The 19,023-nt window shown below is 43.5% G+C and overlaps 1 protein-coding gene across 1 annotated transcript in view; it reads left to right on the top strand.

The window, feature by feature from the left end:
- The first annotated feature begins 8,748 nt into the window (after positions 1–8,748).
- Positions 8,749–19,023, top strand: part of LOC125946691 (uncharacterized) — a 37,147-nt gene continuing 26,872 nt past the window's right edge. Inside the window, exons 1-3 of the mRNA XM_049670548.1 lie at positions 8,749–8,901; positions 13,203–13,271; positions 17,026–17,211. Of these exons, the coding sequence (XP_049526505.1) occupies positions 8,817–8,901; positions 13,203–13,271; positions 17,026–17,211 (340 nt within the window). The 5' untranslated portion in view covers positions 8,749–8,816. The remainder of the gene's footprint in view (positions 8,902–13,202; positions 13,272–17,025; positions 17,212–19,023) is intronic.

Raw genomic sequence — 19,023 nt, 5'->3', positions numbered from 1 at the left:
AATGCTTTTCTGAGATATCACCTGGATAGATTTTATAGATATTTGCTGCATTTTAGGGATCATATCAAAGAAGCATGAAGCTTATAAATTCTTAACTATGCCTTAAAAACAAATACCGCAGTTCTGCAAACTGCATTCATTAGAAAAACCAAATTCATTAATTTAGATGAAGAATTCTGTACTTACATGAATTTGTTAGAACATCCATGAGTGTTTTGCAGAAGTTTAAGTTCATATTAGCGGTACACTTTAGAGCCATGTATAACACATAAATTTTGCCTGCTTCATAATTAATATTAGATGCAGTGTACAGATTTGTGATATAATTTTTATTGCTCAAAAGCAGTTGTACACTTCATAGTATCATTTTCTTATGTTTTGCAATTTTAGACAATTTTTATAAATTTATAAAAAACTGCTCCCAACGGTTACTAGATTTATACTTTTTCTTTCATATGCAATGGAATCGGTGCAGTGGTTGCTGAGAAGCACAATTTCTCTTTTCCCATCTATTTAGAAAGGAACCCCAGAGCTTAGAAAGGAATCCCCTACCATGGGGAAAATATGTTTTTTGTATGGTACGGAGAAGTTTTTTTTTTTCTGAAGGAACTACTGCACTCAATATTTAATGTAATATTTAAACAGAAATAAATACGAATGCCCTTTTGACCCATTAAAGCTTTATTAACGAGATAAATGTCATAAAAAAGATACAAATTGGTGAAATCAAAATTGTGCAATAAAATTGAACAATGTTTGTGAAGACACACTTGTATCTTCTAAGTAAAAATGGTACAAGAATTATGAGATATGAAAAATATATTGCCGGTTATTAGACACTATCTCGGAAAAGATCAAAATATTTTATTATTGCGATAGCAATTATGTGGACACTCAAAAGCAGATTTCTGCCATCGGCGTCGCCGTGAGGTTCTGTATGACGTCAATGGAGATGAAATCGTCGCCGATGATAAGTGGTTCTTGAGGGAAAGGGAAAGGTTGGCGCTATCTTCTGCAGCCCTTGAGGGAGCACGGCTCAGCGCCATCGTCGCCGCGCGCCGAACGCTGTATGTGCGAGTGAAAGGGCGCGAGGGGCGCGCGCTTTCACGGGGAGTGAACGCACGGCGGAGAACAAACGCGCGTTCTGCGCGGTGCTCCCTTAAGGGCTGGAGAAGTAGGCGTCTCTTTCCTCCTTTACAATCACCATATATGTAGAGCAAACGCGCCTTCTTCCGGCACGCGAGAGGCCGTTGGGGAGGGGGAGGGAAGGGAGGCGACGTTTAGCTGCGGCACCAAGTGCCCATTTATATCAGAGGCTCCGGCAACAGTCACCAACGCGGCACGCATTTTGAGCGAACGCGGGCAAAACGCCGACGGCGTCGACAACAGTTCTGCGTGTTGCCGGTGCTGCTGCATGTCCAAGTTTATAAGCTGATAAAGCTAATATCATTACTCCGTATAGCTCTCTACAAATTTGCTATCCCAATTGATGCTTTGCCTTTCAGGTGAAACTGCGACAACTTTTTGAACAGGTATTCAGCTACAAAAATATACCTGCAAGCACTAGAGTTAGGCATGCCGGGCTGCGGCCGCCGATGTTCCAGGCTGGTTTGCGTCGTCGTCACTTTCCGTTTCTAATTCCAACGAAAAGTCAGCATCCTCTGACTCGCAGCTATTCAATGTATCGATAAGATCAGCCGCAGAGGCAGCGGAATCATGATATCTGCGATCTCGCAAAGCGCGCGTGCTGTTTCTGGAGCCGGATAGTTTTGCGTTCTGCTCTGACGATCGCAAAACTTCGGAGCGCATTTAAATATCACCGCCTGGCTGAAAAAAAAGCGAACTGCATAGAAAACAAAAATATAGTTTCTCCTCTTTCACGTCTGATGGCGCAGTGTGCTCTTGAGTGGCGCGGAAGGTCTCAAAAGCGGCGTTTCAAACCATCGATAGAGAACTAATGATGCTCATGGGCACGGCATGGAAAGAGTTAAAAGGACCGAACACGAATTTTCAAGCATCCCTTTTTTTAGACGCGATGGAAACCCTACTACTAAAGTGCATGCACCTGTAACTGTTCATCCGGAAAACATCTGCAATGTCTAAAACGTATCTTTTTATCTGCGCAGTCCCTTCTGCTTACTGTTTACAGATACCAGCATCTGTTATTGAGGGCCACAGGAACTAAGCACTTAGAAGTACATCAGATGGCAGAATAGCTGTTGCATCAAATGTTGGGTTCACGTCAAACACAGCCCCAACAATTTTTATAGCTGTAGAGGAGTCACAGAAATTATCAATTTTACAAAGTTTCTTACCGCTGTGACAATAAAGCATAGCAGCCTTCACTTTTTAATGCGTAAGCATTCTTTGGCGAGTACTGCAGCTCCATCATGCGAAAAGTGCAATGCCGTGTATCTACACAGGAATGCATAATTTGCGAAGTTAAGACATTTGTTATAATTGAGTAAATGTACATGATTGGTAGCTTTACAAGTGATAAAGAACAACATAAACAATAAAAATTTATTACCCATAAAAGTGCATGGAAAATGTTATAGCAGAGGTGGGCCCACTGAAATTTCTGGTTGGGACAACTTGAAATTAGGAGGTGGGCTAATAAAATTTCAAGGGCGGCCACCCTAAAATTTCAGTGAGGGCCAACTAAAATTTAATGGTTGGCCAAGTTAAATGTGGGAGTGGCCCAACTTGAAGTTTGGAGTGGGGAAACTGAAATTTGAGGTTGTGCCAACTTAAGGTTTGGTAGTGGGCTGACTAGAAATTTGGGGGTGGGCCAACTTATATATGGGTGTGTGCCAAATTGAAATTTGCGGATGGGCCAACTTGAAATTGGGAATATGTGCAAACTTACATTTGGGGTGGGCGAACTGGATGTTTGGAGGTGGGCCAATTAGATATTTTGGGTAGGCGAAGTGAAACTTAGGGTGGGCCAACTTATGTATTGGGGATAGGTCAACCTGAAATTTGCATGTGGAGAATGGTAAACTTATGGGTGGGTCAATTTGAAGTTTGGGGGTGATGGTTGGCCCAACTGAAATTTGGCGGTCGGCCATGATACAATTGTAGGTGAGCCAACTTCAATTTGGGGTGGGCCAACTTGAAATTTGGGGTTTGCACAACTGGAACGTGGGGTTGGGCCTACCTAAATTTGGAGGTGGGGCAACTTGAAATTTGGGTGTGGGCAAACTCGAGATTTTGGGGCGGCCCAATGTCCCATTGAATGCTCCTGTGTGTCCTTCGAGTCTAACTCCTCACAGGCAAGCGAGTGCGTTGAGAAGCTTGGCACGTTGTGCATTGGGCCTTACCGAGTCGCAGTTAGAACGCAGGCGAGAGCTTGCGCGGTAAACGAACGTGCGCATAATACAGGCCTGCAAGAGACAACGAGGGTGTCATGGCATTGCGGTGATGCGCTATTGCGGCAGCTGGTGTACCCTTTTGCCCACTCTGCTCTGTCTAGGCGCATTGCGTGTCTGCCTTTTACATATATTTAAATAGGGGTCATTGGAGTTTGCTCTGAGCAGCAGCCTTGCTCCTAATCAAATAAACTGTCTAACAATGTGTCTATCTAAAAAGCTGGAAAAAATAAACATTTATTTCTCGGAAATAACAGAAAAATAAGTTATAAAAGAGAACAGAAACGATATGTCACAAAAGAAACGTTCTGTTTTTCTGCTTGTTTCTCTTTTCGCAAGAAAGTTTACAGCGACGCTGTATATGGCTAGGTTATGGCGGATCGCGTCCTCGCGCAAAAGGGCGCGTCAAACAACAAAGTGGGCCAATCCTAGTGATAGTGCAGAAAGGGTCCACGCTCAATGGCGCATACTCCTGTCATGTCGGCCAATTTTGGTGATAGTGCAGAAAGGGTCCGAGCTCAATGGTACACACCCCTGTGGGCTCGGGGACATGTAACGCACCCTTGATCTACCCTTGTTACACGAGGGAGCGAAAGAGACAAAAACAATGCACCGGAGCGATGAGCGCTGTTCCCCAAACACTAGTCTATGACGATGCGTATCGAAATGCCAGTGATAAAACGTAATAATCTACCAAGCGATAGCTGTGTCTCATTTTCTCTTGACATATCGATTTCCCTAGTGACGCCATCAGTTGCCCTTTGGACTCGGTATGGGTAAGACCCGTGTCGCTCGCGACACGTCGCTCACGCCTTCAAGGAGCGTCGCCGCAATCAACAGCTTGAATGGATGCGAAAACAACGAGAAGCGAATGTTAGGCAGCGGCCTAACATGTTGTCGGCGATGGTGCAAGGTGGTGCGAATCTAGTCACCTAAACTCACTTTCACTCGGACATGCAGCATACGGCGCGCGGCATCGCAACGAATTTATGTGCTGTGTCTTTTCAACCATCTACCATAACCACCAAATAAAGAAAATAAAATATAAATGAACAAAACCAACAGCTACGTTGGTCTTCCATCTTTACATATAGTGGAAGGGCTCTGAATTTTTTACCAGTGTGCATGTTAGACTTAGCGAATGAATGTTCTGGACCACCAATAAGTTATTTGATCTGCAGCTGAGGCGTTTGATGATCAATGTTTGTTGGACCTGGTGAGGAAAAGTTTTGTAGTCTACAGAATAGTTTTGTGCCTTTATTGATCATTGAGTGCTGTACTTGCTTAGCGAAAGATTTTCAGCTTCAATAAAATCTTTTTTAGCTTACGCCTTCTTGGATTTTAGAACTTCTTTTATTGGCCCATGAAGGCAAACAATGCAGCTAAAGCGAAAAACTTTATTGCAGGTATAACTTTTTATGCATATTGATTTTTGTACTTGCTGAGTGAATATTGTTGACGTAAATGAAACGTTTAATTCTTGGCTGATCCTTTTTAAGAGAATTTGCAATAGAAAACAGCCATATACAATGTGTGTTTTATCTGTTCTAATTTAGATGATGATGATGAAGATGAAGACGAGGAACCAAGACGGCGTAGACGTGCGCGGAAGCCAAAAGACTCCAACGGTATGTTCCGCCGAAAAATGTCAGTGTAAAAACGATGACAAATTTTGCGACTTTTTGACAGTAAGAACCCAGTTTCCAGAGAAACGTTTTTATTGAGCAGTTTCATTAGAAACTTCAGTTGTCTTTATCTAAGCCACACATTTTGAACCGGTGCATGCATATGACGCTCGTTTGAAACTTCGCTGGCAAAAAACATTTTAAAGCATATGTTTAACGAATGTTTGCAAATGGTGTACTGCGCCAACCCACACTTACCTTCGTTAGCATATCAAGGTAATGCCCCCGCCCCCTTCATTAAATCAAGTTTGACCTGGGTGGCTCTTCGTGGTGTTCTTGTAGGACTGTGTATATTTGATATCATTCCTAAAACACATTTACAGCACTGTAGAGCACTTGCTTGTTTTCACAGCAAGTGTTTTAATTACAATACACACAGTAAACGTAACCTACACTTCAACGGCACCGTGAATTTATTCACACGAAATAATAAAAAAATTATCGCGTTCCTAGTTTATTCACCTAGAATAACGAAAAAGCTATCACAGTTGTCTTACCTTACATAATAGACAGAAAATGAGGATTCAGTAAATATTTGCAAATCAAATACCTTAGTGAGAAACGTTAAAGTTTGCCTTAATTGAACATAATATATACCGCATTTTCACGAAATGTAAACTTGTGTCGTTTAGTTATCTTGGAAAATTGGAAAAACCAAGTTTATAACTGCCGTACAGTGATTTCGAGCACTTTTTTGCTATGTGCCTGTACTGACATATTCGCCATCGAAAAGACGTCACATATACATTTCGCCCCGTTTTCTTTAAATTTTATCTCGGTTACAGTTATAGTTTTTCCGCCACAGCGCGATAAAATCTGCTCCATTTCTAAACGTACTTATAAAGGTTTGAAGCCTTTCATACGTAGTTCACTGCATTTGCCCGTTATTACGGACACATGTTTCATTTCGCATTTGCATTATGCGTAATGGGCAGCCTATTTTTTCTACATTTTGCCACGGTGTCAGTTGTAGGTCTCCCATCACAACGGTGGCGTTCAATTAAACATGCTTATAAAACGGCATGCAGCTCCTGTATACGTAATTTACTGCAAAACCCGTTTTGATCCAAACAGTAACGATACACATATCACCTAATTTGCCTTTTATTTTTGCCAAGTATAAGCCATCTAGCTTGTAGGGTTGACTTAGTACTTATAAACAACTGACTATGTACCTCGTGGAATACAAATAACTACGCTCAAAATGAGGGTTCGTGGATTATTCGCAAAGGTGGCTATTAACATCAAAACTACGCCATGCATTGCACTTGCTATACAAATAAGAAATCATGGTACCGTACAGGGTTTTCAGGACACTGGGAAACATACCAAATAACGGGTGATTGACGCTTTGAAGGATTTACTAGAGTAATTTAATGCCCTCTTAGAGAACTACACGAACATACAGGGGACATTAATCTGTGTTTGTATGTTTGTAAGTTTCTATTCATGATTCTATATATGTATGTTTGTGTCTAACAGTTTTCCCGCCTCCTTCGGTCCCTGGGTAGTCTGTGGTCACATTCATAGTGTTGTGGGCTGATGTTCAGAGGCAAAAGGGTTTGAAGCCAACCATCAGACCAACTTGGGTCACTGAGACTAAAGTCCAGCTTCCTCTCCCTCTCTTTCGAGGGTACGAGTGTTGCTTCCCCACTTTGGTACCCGAGACGCATTGGCCGAGGCGGTGTGAGCTTGTGAAGAAAACTTTCGCCAGTAATAGCGGCGATAGCTTCACCGGAGGCTTCCGATGGATTTGAAGCAGATACGTATGAAGCTTGAATACAGCTTGAATACAATTTGTATTTACAACGTATTACAAGATACATACACAGAAATACAAGTTGGAACTGGCAGACTCGCAGTGCCGATGGCGCATAGCACTGTAAGTTGAGTGCAGAACGCCTGCTCGGGGCAGCGTGGCCGCGTTTTCTATCCTTCGGTGTCCCGTCCCAAACATTTACATCCAATCGTCACTGAGTTGCTATGCGAGCGGTCCACCGGCACACAAATCACTGATCCCGACAACGGTTGTCGTGCGAGTGGTCTGCCAGCCATTAAATTATTGCGCCTCGTCTACGCCCCGTTTCTTTTACCATGGCTTAAGGTGTTTGCTCCTCCCCCTAAAAACAACATACAAAAATATGGTTGATCCCTCTTTCATAGGAATCGATAGAACACGAAAGTGAAACGTGTCTTCACAGAAGCTGTTGCATGTTTGCTTCATGAACTCATGGTCCGCTGCACCAAACGGCGCACGATTTGCGAGACGGCGACCATGTTGCATGTTTCCTTCACGCACGGCTTCGGGTTGGCGAATGCAGTTGAAACGCGCCAGGCGGATTGACACCCTGAGCCCGCGAGAAATTCATAAGGGCATTCTAGGCTGCGCAGCGTGTGGGTGTATGCGTCCGTGACGTAGCAATAAAGAAAATAAAAAAAGCGTCCGTGGCGTAATGGTTGCAATGTCGGGATTCTGTACTAGGGGTCCTTGGTTCGAATCCTGCCGTCGGACAGTTTTAAAATAATTTATATCACAGTACTTTATTGAAAATGATGAGTTTGTAAAGTCATGAAGCAGTTTACACTTGGTTCTTTCTTTATTTGTGGCTACAGCACGCTTTGAGTCTCCACTGCGCTGTGACTACGGAAGCGCTGCCTGTCTGTGCTCGTTTGTGTCCCGATGCAGTACTTGGCTTCACCGCTCCCAGATGGCAGAAGTTACATTCATTGCCTAGGGAGCCTACATGCAAGCGATTGCATGTAGGCTCCCTATTGTTGCCGAAAATCAGTCGTGAAACCTGGGATAAAAACACTCTCGTGTTAAAAAAATTATTGTCAGAGTTTCATCCGAAAGGCGAAGCATCAATTGCGATAGCAAATTAGTAGAGAGCTACACGGAGTAAAGATAGTTTTATCAGCTGTATCAACTTGGACATGTAGCCGCACCAGCAACGAGCAGAAGTGTTGTCGACGCCGTTGGCGTTTTGCCCGCGTTCGCACCGATCGCGCGCGGCGCTGGTGACTGTTGCCGGTGCCTCTGGTGGCGGCTCGGAGGTTTTCGATGAAATCAGGACGGGACGCTCGTAGAGCAGTGTCGGAAGTCTTTACCATCTTCTCGCCTCGCAACGTTTTAGGGACGAAGCACCTTAGGGCCGAGCATTGCCCCTCGTCGTCCGTTGTCGGTCCGTAGCTCTGGTTTGCATGGAGACCGCTAGGGGCGCGGCGGTGCACAAGGGCTATATAAGCGCTGTATATACTGTACACATGTACAGTATAAGTACATATATATGGATATGTATATATGTATATAGAGGGTGTCCCACGTAACTTTAGCCAAACTTTAAAAATATGCAAATGCCACCTAGCTCCACAGAACCAACGTAATGCTGTTTGCGGTCGTTTAGAGATACTCAGATTATTTTTTGCATTCCACTTTATTAGATAATTAGTCATAAATAATTATTCAGCTTTTCAACTATGATAATTCGATGAAAAGTGTCAATGAAAAAATTGTAGAGCACTATAAAAACTCCTGATACAGCCTTCTGTTGCTCAATGCGTGCATCATAAAAGTGTTTTTCCGAGCTTGAAAGATGCCCCCGAATACAGGCGAAGTGCCTCGAGCGGTCAGTCGCGCGGCAATTATGTGCGCATTCGCGGGCTTCTATGCTATATACATAGCATAGATAGACAACATGGAGTAGTTTTGAATCATAATCATTAGGGAAATGTCTCCTTGGGTTGTCTTTTTAATGAAAATATGTGCCTATGCAAATTAGGAGCAGGTGAAAGAAATAACCAGCAAATCAAGCCCCCGGTAAAGCCGCAGGCGTCAGGGAAACCAGGTAAGCGTTTAAAATATCTTTTTCTCCAACCATTGTGTTGGTTGATGGAGATACCTGTATTAGTTCGTGCAGCTATTTTGTCACCGTAAAAGGCAGATTCATTACTTCTGTTAAAGAAATCAATGCAAAGGTTCTAGCAATGTCGCATACCATATTCTCATGGACCACCCTATTGCAAACACCAGCGACTTCCAGTGCCTTCCAGTATAAAACTAAGGGGTTTTTCAATACATGATCGCTCTAAGCTCCACACAATCATTGAGACACCGGTGAGGTCACTGGAAAAGCGCTGCGTCACACTGAAAAAGGCGCTGGTTTCCCTGCAATGACGCTGGGGTGCACAGGTAGTGTCTGGAAAGGCGCTGGTTCTTGCAGGAGCTCGCAGGAGCATACTTGAACCTGCGCTGTATGCACTATTTCTTCAATAATTTTGGTACGTTAGGAGCCAGCGCCGTTTAATATTAAATGCTTAATTTATTTTAACGGGAGATACTAGCCTGTTCTTCTGAATAACAATATATTGTGAGGTGACAAATATATGCTCCATCCCAAAAAAGAAATGTGCATGAGCTGCTTGACTGCGCTTATGCATGTTTATGTGACACCGGATATCAGTTTCATTTCTCGCCATTCCCTTTGGCTGCACCAAGGCTTGGAAAGGCTGATAATTCCTTAGTAAATAATTTTTCTAAATCTTTCTTACATGCTGCGTCGACGACGGATTATTAACTAGCGACAGAATGATTGCATTTGGTGCGCATTTACCTCACTTCTGATGTTAGTGTCACTTCCGTACCATGATTCTATTGTACTGTTAAACGGCTGCAGCCGATGTCGTGACTGAAGACACGAAGCTGTGCAATGTTGCGCAGTCGACACGAAATCAGCTAATCCTGCAGTCTTTCGAACACGTTCAAATGGATCCCAGGACGTTCAAATGGATCCCAGGAAACCTGCCGTTGATCCATAATATCGCTCCGATAACTGAGCTCAAGCACTTGCGACTCTTCTATTTGCGCAGTGTACTAAGAACCAGCGGCGGAATTCACTAAGAAATTCCCTGTTCGCACGCAATTTCTTAGCCAAAAATTTGTTGATGTTTAACTCTTGTAAACCTAGTTATCACGAGTGAAAGGTCTGTTTGGCTTGGTTTTGTAAAGACTATACACGCAGTGTTTCAACAATACACGCTTCCGCGATTGGTAAGCTTCTCTAGAACGTACTAATATGGCCTCCCTTTGCTCCGGTGTGTCTGCAGCCTTTGCTTGAGATTTCGCAGCCTGACGTCTAGCTATATCTACTGGATGATTTGATTAAGCCGGTCCCTTGCGCTGAAGCGCATGCACATACGGCCAACCTGCGCGCCATCCATTGCGAGAAAAAGTAGAAAAAGAATACGATAGAATTGCGCTGAAAACACATAATGACAAACTAGATGGTCGTCGGAGATACACAGTATACTTATATTTGCTAACACCCGATAGAGTGTCATGACGAGTATGAAAATTCAGGCTACTGTGCGCATACAGAAAGAGCCTATCAGACATTAAGCAGAAGTTCGCCGCACAGCATAAATGTCACTGCCTTCCACAGCAGCGCATGCTCAATATAATTATGCACTAAACAGTTCAATGAATTTTGAGATGACAAATCAGAGCGCGCCACAAAGATATAAGTGCAAGTGCCATCCTCGCCTATCAGTTGGGGCCTCTGGACAATCAGCCTCAACAGCGCGTTCCAACACTTATCTGCGTCACCTCGAGCGGCGCAGATAGACATAATGATGTTCGTAAGACTGCTACACCTCTATCGTAGAAATATCTTCTTAAATCGTCATCTGGGATGGCTGTTTAGGTTTTGTGAATCGACTTACGCTTGCTATTACGTGGAAGTACTGAAGTTCGCACCTGTGCTGCCCTAACAAATACGCATTTTTTCGACTACAGCACTCGTCTTTGCAGCGGTGGACATCGCAAGTTTGCTGATGATAGGAAGAATTCTAGCTTTGTTTTTTTTTTCGTAAGACTTTTCTTACGCCAAAATTGATCATAAGTTCATTGAGTGAATTTCGCCCCAGTAGTAAACAGGGACCAAATTCACAAAGCTTTTCTTTCGTAAGTGCCATTCGCCATTGGCCGGCCGCCTTAGATAATAATATCTCTTGCATCCGGATTGGATGAAATTTTGTCTTACGAACAATTCTAGCTTAAGAAGGCTTTGTGAATTCGGGGCCCGTTTTTTGAAGCTGAAGTTCACCAACTTTAGCCTCTGCCATACGCTCCAGCCAATATCGTTTTCGACCACCAAAGGACAGGCCTAGCGTAGCAGCTGAGTCAGTCTACACACTATCGGCACTTCTGAGCTCAGGAATAAACACGTTTAACGAGGGAAGTTGACTCGTTAGATTCATAAAGCTTTTCTTCCGTAAGTTCGCTTTCCCATTGACTGGCCGCCTTCAATAATGACATATCTGGCATCCGGATTGGCTAAAATTATTTCTCACGAAAAATTCAAGCCTAAAATTTTTTTTATTCGGGTCCTGATTTGGCATCAGTGATCTTAAATAAACATTTTCTGTTGCGTCTGCGGTTTCCGAACTAGACGCGGTGAGTCCCGATGCGACGTGTTGTGAGCATACTTATACTAGCTGTCACTGAAGGTTGCCATCCACATACCAACGCTTCTCTGACTGAGATTTTGGCCTACACGGACGTATGGATTGGTATGCATTGTTGAACTAAGATGATGTTGAATTTCTCTGGTACACTGTTTGTGTCATTTGCCAAGGGGACAAGGGGTTCAGCATCCATCCTTCCATAGAGCTGCCTGTCGCTAAAATAATATACGGCACGGCCGCTACACTGGCATCAGCGCTTCCACGAGCGAATATTACTATACCTGAGCACTCATGCATGTTGTATTCCTCGAACGATAATATATTAAACATAATTGTTCGATGCCTGTTGATGAGTGCATAAAACAAGAAACGGCGGTAAAAATGGGCAGTAACGGTCCGTACAGCATCCAGGGTCAGTAGTCCATTTGATAGTTTTTTACAGGGTTAAAATACTATTGGTAAAAGAAAATCAGTGTTGTATCACCTGATGGCATACCATTCGATACAGACAACAATAGTTTTCGTCTTACAAAGACAAACTTTTTTGCAGATAGTTGGTTCATATACCCTGTCTGTGCGGGACCTGTAAACACCACACAAAACTACATTGATCTTCTGACTTGGTGAATTGACCGAGCATGTGGCGTAATGGCACACGCCGCAGTTCTTGCACCGTTCATGCACATATGTTCCAAAACTTCACAGCGTCTGCGTTATCAGTGTGAGAAAGGTCCAGCCATACCAGCCTTTTCCGCCGAGTCTGTGAGGACCCTTTCGGTTTGTCATATTTGTTTCTTAGACAAATGGTAAACGGTGTCATATTCCTTTGGGATAGATATAATTCCTTTCTACGTATAATTATTAAGACGAAAGCCATATATGTCTATGGCTCAGCCAACCTCCAACTCTTATCCTTTACTCTTGCCTCTTATAAACTCTTATCTTAATAAACTCTTAGCCCTAGCTCCAATATAACAGCCACATTTTCAGCAAAATGGGCACGTGCATCGCTTCCCTTACATTTGTCGGTTTATAGTAGAGATCGCGTTATCTCTTCTAGTTTTTATTGTGAGACTATGTGCACCTATTGCAGGGAGCACAGACCGAGTCAAGGCATCTTATTCTGGCTTCTTTTCCTCTGCTGCTAACTTGTGTAAACGCTGTGTCGAATAACGATGTGATCCTCAACGCTGGGGTCATTGTGTGAACGAATGCTCCGGCTACACTGTCTCAATGCAATGCAATTATTTTTATATGGCGCTCACCCAGTGTACATTACTCGCTTCACAATTCAGACACTGACTTTCCGATCTTCACTGATTCGCTCGGACTACGACCTATGACAGCCAAGTTATGTCGACATCTTTATTGCAGTCAGGTGATTTATATTACCTGTCTGAAAGCAATCCAGAAGCAATTTTATTGAGAAGACTGGGCCAGCTACACATTCTTCGCACACCGCACGAGAATTCCCACTAGGCCGAAACTTACAATTCCAGCAAAGAGTGCTAAATTATCAGAAGATTTTCTAAAATTCATCTTAATGCGTTGCGATTGCTTTTGCGTACAAATGATTACACATAATTTACTAAAAGTTGGCAAGCGTGCATGCTAGCTTTCTTGTAGCGATAAGAATTATTTCTCTGGATCTAAAGGGAAAGCCACTGGAATGATTTCCGTGCAGGTGGGACTATATCCACCGTCACCACAGGCACGGTGGCTTTCCCTGGGGCGGCCCTGACAGCAGCTGGCGGTAAGTGATTTTATTGCGATAGCAATTATATGAGCACTCCAAGTACATTTTTGCCGTCGCCGTCGCCGTGAGGTTCCGTATAAAGTCCAATGGCGATAAAATCGTCACCACGCGCCATATGCTGTATGTGCGAGTGGCTGCGCGCGAGGGACGCGCGCTTTCACGGGGAGCGAACTCCCGGCGGAGAGCAAACGTGACTTTTTCGGTAGCGCGAAAGACCGTGGGGGGGGGGGGAGGGAAGGAGGTATGGGAGGCGACGTTTCGCTGTGGCACCAAATGCGTATCTTGCGACCGGGTGCAAGAGGTACAGGCGACTAACTCACCCACACGAAAGGACGAAAGCGGGAAGGCAGCGAAGGAGGGAGGGGTTCCGGCTTCCGCTCTGCGAGCAACTGCGTGCTTGTAGTTTGCGAGGCGCCGGGTGGTCGCGCGCACTGTACCTTGAAAGATGTCTGCAACACGGCTCCTGCCTTTGTATGTGCTGTGCTTTCGCCGCTGAGTTTCCGTTGAAGTGATAGACCGCACGAACCTTCACTCGCTGCTGCTGACGCACTTGCTCACGCCAGCGTTTTGACAGCGATTGTGTGCGGATTGAGCGTGATCTATTCGTATTTGCTTGTGTGCACTTACAGCATGCTTGTTATTCAGTTAGTAAGCGAATGTGTCCAACTTTATATAGCCGAATAACTACTATCCTTACTGCGTATATCTCGCTACTAATTTGCTATCGCAATTGATGCTTCGCCTTTTGGGCGAAACTGCTTCTTTTTTACCGTTACTGCGGTTAGGTCTGCTGTCTTAGCTATCCTACCTATCTTCGGCTAGCTTACCTAGCTTACCAGTTTAGGACATTTACAATAAATATATAGGTTCAACTGTTCTCTTAAAAATATGCTGGTACAGTAAACAAATGTCTATGATTATGCATACAGACACGCCCGTACACGTATTTCAATTGAATTAGGGCGATTTCCAAAGAAAGGTGCCTTCGTGTGTCAGACAGACTAACACTGAAGTTTATTTGATTCTGAGGAGCTTCCGCGGGTGCCCCAATCCGGGGCACGCGGAAGCCACTGGCCGCGTCCAAGTCGGGGCATTAATACTGTGATGTTCCACCCTTTCTTGGGCCCTCTGGATAGCCTGGCGTTGCGTCAGATTCTTTTTTTAAATATATGTGAGAAGGTGTCGGCGCCTTGTACGAGTCCCGGTGACTCTTCGGCTTGGAAGTGCATTACAAGGAGGAACACACTGGCATGAACAAATTCATAACATCTATATAGCGCTCATTAAAGAGTTTGGGCGAGTAGTTAAAAATTCGTGGTAGAAAAATTTACAGAACAATAAAATTCGGTTGGAGTGATACGGCAGGCATTACCAAATCCTGACTGGAAGCTCACCACTACAGTTGAAAAGAAAAGTGCTCAATCTTTGCATTCTACTGGTGCTAGCACATGGGACAGAAACTTGCAGGTTAACAAAGAAGCTCGAGAATAAGTTAAGACCGCACAAAGAGCGATGGACCGAAAAATGTTGCATGACAGGCGTAATTGGAGGTCGCAGGGAGAGGCCTTCGTCCTGCAGTGGACTTAAATAGAGGATGATGATGATGATGATGATGATGATGATGATGATGATGATACAGACATGACCATGGATGTTCGTGACATTTGCGGCAAAATAGAGCCCATTTTCTCGGAGATGCTGACTTGTATATGTTCACTGTTCATTGTTTGTTCTTATATTGTGGTCTATGGCTCACATTTTGGTTCCGTCACTCTTTGTGCGGTCCTTAACTTGTTCCTGAGCTTCTTTGTTACCCTCCAAGTTTCTGCCTCATATGTTAGCACCGGTAGAATGCAATGACTGTACACTTTTCTTTTCAACGACAGTGGTAAGCTCCCCGTCAGAATTTGGCAATGCCTGCCGTATGTACTCCAACCCAATTTGATTCTCCTGTAAATTTCTTTCTCAAGATCAGGGTCCCCTGTGAGTAATTGACCTAGATAAACGTACTCCTTTACAGACTCTAGAGCCTGACTGGCGATCCTGAATTCTTGTTCCATTACGAGGCTATTGAACATTATTTTTGTCTTCTGCATAATAATCTTCAACCCCAGTGTTACACTTTCTCGGTTAAGGTCCTCAATCATTTCCTGTAATTCGTCCTCCTTGTTGCTGAATAGCGCAATCTCATCTGCAAATCGAAGGTTGCTGCGATATTCGCCGTTGATCCTCACTCCTAAGCCGTCCGCGTCTAAGAGCTTGAATATTTCCATCTAAGCATGCAGTGAATAGCATTGGAGAGATTGTGTCTGCTTGCCGGACCACTTTCTTGATAGGTGTGTTTCTACTTTTCTTGTGGAAAACCATGGTTGCTGTGGAATCCTTGTAGATATTTGCCAAAATATTCACGTATGCCACCTGTATTCCTTGATTATGAAATCCCTCCATGACTGCTGGTATCTCTACAAATCAAATGTTTTTTCGTAATCTATGAAAGCCATATAGAGAGGTCGATTGTGCTCCGCAGCTTTCTCTATTACCTGACTGGTGACATGGATATGATCCATCATAGAATATCCCTTCCTGAAGCCAGCCTGTTCTCTTGGTTGGCTCAAATCAAGTGTTTCCCTGATTCTATTTGAAATTACCTTGGTGAATGTTTTATGCAATACTGAAAGCAAGTTAATGGGTCTATTGTTCTTTAATTATTTAACGTCTCCCTTCTTATGGATTAGTATAATGTTGGCGTTCTGCCAGCTCTCTGGTACACATGAAGTTGTGAGGCATTGCGTATAAAGGGCCGCAAGCTTTTCAAGCATGATATCTCCTCCATATTTGATTAAATCGACTGTTATTCCATCGTCTCCGGCAGCTTTTCTCCTGGTCATGTCTTGCGAGGTCCTTCTAACGTCATCACTAGATATAGAAGGAGCCTCTGTATCCTGTTCATCACCACTTCGAATAAAATTAGCTTGGCTGCTCTGGTCACTGTACAGGTCAGTATAGAATTCTTCCGCCGCTTTTACTATGTCATCAAAATTGCTCATGATATTACCCTCTTATATACATACATACATTTTGCCTTGTCCTATGCCAAGTTTTCTTCTCACCGATTTCATACTGCGTCCATATTTTACTGCTTCCTTAATCTTTTCCACGTTATAATTTCGAATATCCCATTACTTTCTTCTTGTTGATCAGTTTTGACAGTTCAGCGAATTCTATCTGAATCTCTTGAGTTGGACATTTTCATGTTTTGTCGTTTCTTTATTAGGTCCTTTGTTTCTTGGAGAGCTTACCTACTGGTTGCCTTGGTGCCTTACCTCCCACTTCAATTTCTGCTTCTGAGATCAACCTAGTTACGGTTTCATTCATTACCTCTATGCTGTCTTTATCTTCATTTTCTAAAGCTGCATATTTGTTTGCGAGCACCAGCCTGAATTTGTCTGCTTTTATCCTTACTGCCTCTAGGTTGGCCTGTTTCCTCTTGACTAATTTCAGTCTTTCTCTCTTCAAATTGAGAGAAATCCTAGACCTCACTGACCTATGGTCACGGCACTTTACCTTACCTAACACTTCTGCATCCTGCACTATGCTTGGATCGGCAGAGAGTATGAAATATATTTCGTTCCTTGTTTCTCCATTAGGACTTTGCCTTTTCGTACACTGTTACAGATCTAAAAAATTGACAAGGCATTTTTGTACCGTGCAGAACGCTAAATAAAGTAGCCTATTTCTTCTTCCATTCTAGCTGGCAAAGCTTTAGCTGGCAGAGGAGTGCGATGCAGCTCAGTACCGCCTGATGAGTACTGCGAATCTGCCGTTAAGAGGTGGTATTATGACAGCAATAATGGCACATGCGTCCGCTACAATGTTGGAAGATGTCAGCCAAAACCAGGCTTCCTATTTTGTCGTCGATGTGCTACAGCATGTATGGGTAAGCAAAACTTTGTTCTTATAGCGAATTTTCGCCTATATGCTTCTTAGGGACACAAGCTGTAGAGGCGTAAAGTGGAGCAAGTCAATTTCTAGTGTCCCTAACAATTAGGTTCAGCCTTATTTTGTCTATTTATTCGTTTTCTTGTTGCAGACAAATGGTGCTACATTTAGCGCTCGCTTCTTCAAGGCCACCATCAGCACATTGTCAAACCAAATGCATACACACGGTGCCATTAGAGTTTACATATCTCTCATTACTGCGGCATGCTGTGCCATTCTGTGCTCTAAGCCAACCAGCTAGGTCACACATTCCAGATGCGTATCGTATATTGCGTTTGCATAGACCACAAGCCACGCTATTCGCAGACAGAGTTATCGCCAGCGAGAACGAATACACATTATTTTCACCTAACAAACTTAAATGAAGCTTACAAGCCATTTGTCTTTCATAAAGCTTCACTCTAAAATTGTTGCTCGAACGTGCGCCCAGATATTTTAAATTGAAGAGAGCCACACTTCAAAAACCGAAAGAAGGTACAAACACGAAGACATTTTTCGAGTGTTGATGTAGACAAGTATTATGTTATAGGCCATCCTTACCATTGAGGCACCACAATCTTGATTTCTATTTTGTCATTGTTCAGCCTTCTCACCGCACTCAATATCCTCCGTTAAAACTGTTTCGGAGGTTGGATGTTTATGTATTGTACACATATGGTTCACATTAGACTATTTCACATATTGTACACGTATGGTTTTTGTGCACATATGGTTCACATTAGTGTGTACAATTTCCAGAAAAGTCGAAGTGACTTGTGATGAAGCCGATTCCCTCCTTTACGAAAAACGTTCCCGCAAGATATTTTTCCTTTCCGTTTCTTACTCTTATTCTCGATGTGTTTTGCATATTGCATCTATATGTGCCTTCATTAAAAGCTAATAAAGCCTGGAAATAATGTTGATAAACTTGAAACACTACTTTAATAAAAGTAGGAATACAAATCGGTAGCAATAAAAAATGATTTCGCTCGAAGAAACGCCTCCAGTCTATTATATGTGAAGTTCAGGGAGGCTATATTGTAAGAGTCCACCTAGTGGACTGTCCCCTTCGTCTGTAGCCATTGGCTGCCGCTTTACGAGTGCGAAGGTGCCAGCCAATCTCCTTCGCGCTCGTGAAGCGGCAGCCAATGGCGACAGCCGAAGTGGACAGTCCACTAGGTGGACTCTTAGAGAATAGCCCCCCTGTAGTAACACGTGTGGACACTTAAGACTCAATGTTGTTAAAGGCATCCTGCAATTCCTGGCATAGGCGGTATGCTGATACTATGTTGAGAGCAGCACTGGTCAATTTGTGTTTCCGGCTTTGGAATGGTTACAAGGGAACAAAAATCTTCCGACCTTATCGTTAGGCAGCGCAGTGATGGGGTGTGCATTTCGTTCAATAACTTCCTCTTACATCATAGTACAGCCCGCAAACGCCATTCGCAGCTGTTCAGAAATAGCCTTAAGGGACTGACAACCGATATTTATGAACCGAGTTTTTTATAGCGCAACGAAAAGCTCACCCTCGGTAGTGTTTACACCTGCAGCGGTTACTTCCAAAAGTGCGTGGATATTTTGTAAGCAAAATTTTTCGATCTGAGCAGCCTCTGAAAAAAATTGCCCGCCAATCCACCCTGTGAAGGTGGTTGGAAAGCGAAGCTTTTTACGCCACCCTCACGGTGACTGCGGCGCACTTGATATTTCACACACTACAACGTAACTTTAACCACGGCCTTTATTATTATTTACTTCACAACAATGTTCACTA

This window comes from Dermacentor silvarum, chromosome 7 (genome assembly GCF_013339745.2).
Source record: "Dermacentor silvarum isolate Dsil-2018 chromosome 7, BIME_Dsil_1.4, whole genome shotgun sequence".
NCBI classification, from domain to species: Eukaryota; Metazoa; Arthropoda; class Arachnida; order Ixodida; family Ixodidae; genus Dermacentor; species Dermacentor silvarum.
This window is presented reverse-complemented; position numbering and strand designations above follow the sequence as displayed.